The sequence below is a fragment of the Bison bison genome, unplaced genomic scaffold, assembly GCF_000754665.1.
Source record: "Bison bison bison isolate TAMUID 2011002044 unplaced genomic scaffold, Bison_UMD1.0 scf7180017864072, whole genome shotgun sequence".
NCBI lineage: Eukaryota > Metazoa > Chordata > Mammalia > Artiodactyla > Bovidae > Bison > Bison bison.
Window position 1 is genome coordinate 10,792,886 of NW_011494644.1, and position 4,175 is coordinate 10,797,060.

At 49.5% G+C, this 4,175-nt stretch overlaps 1 protein-coding gene across 1 annotated transcript in view; it reads left to right on the forward strand.

The window, feature by feature from the left end:
• The window catches only part of TUFM (Tu translation elongation factor, mitochondrial), a 4,090-nt gene extending 2,557 nt beyond the window's left edge, over positions 1–1,533 (forward strand). The window contains exons 8-10 of the mRNA XM_010837259.1: positions 44–195; positions 282–401; positions 1,163–1,533. Coding sequence (XP_010835561.1) covers positions 44–195; positions 282–401; positions 1,163–1,336 — 446 coding nt within the window. The 3' untranslated portion in view covers positions 1,337–1,533. The remainder of the gene's footprint in view (positions 1–43; positions 196–281; positions 402–1,162) is intronic.
• Positions 1,534–4,175: the final 2,642 nt, after the last annotated feature.

Below are 4,175 nucleotides of genomic sequence, written 5' to 3' on the forward strand. Positions count from 1 at the left end.
CTCTGCCCCCACACCCTTCTCCCGTGTGTCTCCCCTCTCTTAGGCATTGAGATGTTCCACAAGAGCCTGGATAGGGCAGAGGCGGGCGACAACCTTGGGGCCCTGGTCCGAGGCTTGAAGCGGGAGGACCTGAGACGTGGCCTGGTCATGGCCAAGCCAGGTTCCATCCAGCCTCACCAGAAGGTGGAGGCACAGGTGAGGGCTCCAGGTGATGGTGGGCAGGCGCTGTGGAGGGCCGGTGCTTCCAGCCAGGCCCGGCTCCACCATGCTCCCTCTCACAGGTGTACATCCTCACCAAGGAAGAGGGTGGCCGCCACAAGCCTTTTGTATCCCACTTCATGCCTGTCATGTTCTCCCTGACTTGGGACATGGCCTGTCGGATCATCTTGCCTCCAGGGAAGGTATGATGTATATGGCAGCGAGGGTGACTTTTCCCTGGTAAAGAAAGCCTGGCTGATGATGCAAGGGGAGAGCTGGTGATGGAAGGGTCAGATCAGTGGATTCAGGCGGAACGAGTCCTCACCCAGGGTTTCTTAGCTGTGTTAGCCCTGACCCACAGATTCCCCAGCAGAGTTCGTATAGTAGAGAGTCCCACTGTATTTTACGTAAAGGCTCAAAAGCAGTCTTGAGCCCAAGACCTGCATAACCCAAAATTTTATAAACGTTTTTTTTCTCAAGAAAAACTTTAGAGACACTAATTGCTAGTCCTTTTAAATTTTTATCTTTATAGTTTGTTTATTGGCTGCCCTGGTCTTCGTTGCACTGCACAGGCTTTCCTGTTGGGAGAGTGGGGGCCCCTCTCTAGTTGCAGTGCATGGGCTTCTCATTTCGGTGGCTTCTCCTGTTGCAGAGCACAGGCTCTAGGGCACGTGGGCTTTAGTAGTTGTGGCACAGGGGCTTAGTTGCTCTGCGGCATGTGGGATCTTGTTTCCCAGATCAGGGATTGAATCCATGTCCCCTACATTGACAGGCAGATTCCTAACCACGGGACCACCAAGGAAGTCCCATCAGTCCTTTTCTGCCTTTGCATATGCCTAACAGCTGGGACAGAAGTTTCCCCAGAAGGAATCACCCTGCTGCATTTTCCCATAACCTTTAACCTTGGTAACCAACAGGAAGTGAAGATGCCCTGAAACATGCATGGTCTGTCTCTGCCTTTCAGGAGCTGGCCATGCCCGGGGAGGACCTGAAGCTCACTCTCATCTTGCGGCAGCCAATGATCTTAGAGAAAGGCCAGCGTTTCACCCTGCGGGATGGCAACCGGACCATCGGCACCGGCCTCGTCACTGACACGCCGGCCATGACCGAGGAGGACAAGAACATCAAGTGGAGTTGAGTCTGGACCTCTGCTGGGGCTCTCTTGTGCTCAGGGCTGCACTGGCCAGCGTTCTCTCCTGCCTCTGCGGCCCTCTTTGCAGGGCAGAGGCTGTGGTCCAGCCGAATTGCAACTAGACTGATACTTCCCCTGGCCCAAGGGCCGTGTGGCCAGCCAGGTGAGGTAGGTCAATAAACCGTTCTGTGAATAGAAAGACAGCCTGTGTGTCTTGTGTCATCTGTACTCTGGGAGGGTGGGGATATAGAAATGGAGCTGAAGCCCAGGATACATGAGCTTGGGAGTGATCCCTGAGCCATTGGAACTGAGAGTACTTCTCTGGCCTCAAGAGTTCATCTCTGGTACATGGTGGAAGAGCTCTTAAAGCACTGCTGTGGCAACGTGAGGAAGGTAGAGAAACTAAAGGACTGAAAGCTACCCTAGTGAGCTTTGTATGATTGCTTCAGTTCAGTTCAGTTGCTCAGTGGTATCTGACTGCGACCCCGTGGACTGCAGTACACCAGGCTTCCCTGTCCATCACCAGCTCCCAGAGCTTGCTCAAATTCATGTCCATCGAGTTGGTGATGCCATCCAACCTTCTCATCCTGTCGTCCCCTTCTCCTCCTGCCTTCAGTCTTTCACAGCATCAGGGTCTTTTCCAGTTTGTCAGCCCTTCCCATCAGGTGGCCAAAATATTGGAGCTTCAGCTTCACCATCAGTCCTTCCAATGAATATTTAGGACTGATGTCCTTGAGGATTGACTGGTTTGATCTTGCTGTCCAAGGGACTCAAGAGTCTTCTCCAACACCACAGTTCAGAAGCATCAATTCTTTGGTGCTCAGCTTTCTTTGTGGTCCAAGTCTCACATCCATACATGACCACTGGAAAAACCACAGCTTTTAGACAGACCTGTTAAGTCTTTTAATATGCTGTCTAGGTTTGTCCTAGATGCTCCTTTCTTCCAAGGAGCATCCCTTAATTTCGATTGCTTAGCAAAATGCTACATAAAACAGGCTAAATGTTGGATATTCCTGGAGATACTGGTCAAACAGTTATAGCTTGGGCCCAGGTCAGGTGCCTGGTCTCTTTGAGTAGGCACCAACCTATTCATGTCTACCTACCCTTATTTAAACTTGATACTGGGTGTTCTATCCTGCCTCTAGACCCAGCACATAGAATATTGTACTTGGTAAATAATTTGTAGGCTTGATGGGTTATCACTAAGTCCAAACAGGAGTGAGACATTATAGAATGAAAGTTTTATTTTTAATGTTAATTACTGAGATTTAAAATTAACAAGGTTTATCAAATCACATGGGGTAAAATGCTGAGATTTTGGGATGACCCCCAGTAACACAGGTGGCATTCAACAGGGATTAATGGCACCCTTTCAAACTTGTATCCTGACAAATGAATATACTCAGGACAGGCAACCTACTCACAAACAGCTCAAGAGAATGGATGCTCTTAGGCCCAGAACGAGGCAAACTTCAGATAAAGCAATTTCATGAAAAGTGCTGTCCACCAGGAAAACGTACTTGTTTTACTTCAGCGTGCAATGAGAAGCTGAGAGTTTTCAGGCAGATTCAGTCAAGGTGGAGGCTAAGTTCCTTATAGCTCATCAGATTTCTGCTCTTAGGAATAAATTATTAAGAGGGCTACCCAGGAACAGCTGCAATTACGTATGTCTCCAGCACTACAGAAACCAGGTCTCCATCTGCACTGCAAACATCTGGAGCCCACCGGAAAGCTTTCCTGCTGCTACTTCCATCAAGGCCTCCCAACCCCAGTTGGAGAGCTGTCACTTGGGACTGCACATCTGCGTCTTTAAAAAACATCTGGCTGCACCGAGTCTTAGTTGCAGCATGTGGGATCTAGTTCCCTGACCAGGGATCAAACCCGGGGCCTCCTGCATTGGGAACACAGTCTTAGCCACTGGACCACCAGGGAAGTCCCAAACCCGGCCCTTTTTAACAGCCAGTTAGAGGCTACAGATCAGTCCCATTCTCTATCCTATACTGGTAAAATATGCACTTTACAGATAAGAAGCGAATACCAGGTCCTATTAGTAAAGAATTCCCAACTCCTCCTGGAGCCTATTCTTTCTCCATCCCATACCTGGCCCCCATCTATCTAATCCAGCCCCTGTTTCCCTCAGCCTGGCTCAACCCAGCCCTCCGCCACTTTCACCAGCAGCTTCATCCTATAGCTCACCCACAACCAGGACCTCTCAGCTGTGCACCACTCCGCCCTTATTTCAGGTGGCCCAAAACACAACTGTACTTTTTAGTGCAAAGAGATGTAATTCACAAAGTACTTTCCTTAGAAATGAAAACCTCAAGTCACACCTCACGATGAGGCCAGTTTTGAGGTGAGAAAACAGCCTTTGAGACAATGGTGGGCCTGCATGGCAGAGCCAGAAAGGGCATCTCTAGATACTCTGGGCGGGCACCTACAGTGCCCCCACCTTAGAAATCTCGTAAAACCAACCGCTACCGTCTTCCTATTCAAACAGAAAACTACAGGCTGGTTAAGTTAGTTTAAAATTTTATTTTTTTTAATTTTTTTAAATATTTTTATGTAATAAAAAGTAAAAGTCCTTGTCCAACCATCCTTGCGGGGCGTGTCTGTTTCTCTTACGCAGGTGACTCAAGTTAATGGGGAAGAAAGAACAGGGGGCCCAAGGTTATAAATAATAGAAAATAAAAGATCTTCCGTCTCCAGCGGGGAGGGGGGGATAGATGAGGACGGGAGGGCAAGATGGGGTGGGGTGGGCAGGGGCAGAGCAGGAACCCCCCCCACCCCGCTGGACCCTGGCCCTGCCCACTTTGACGGCCCTTCCCATTCAAGGTGCTTGGCAGGA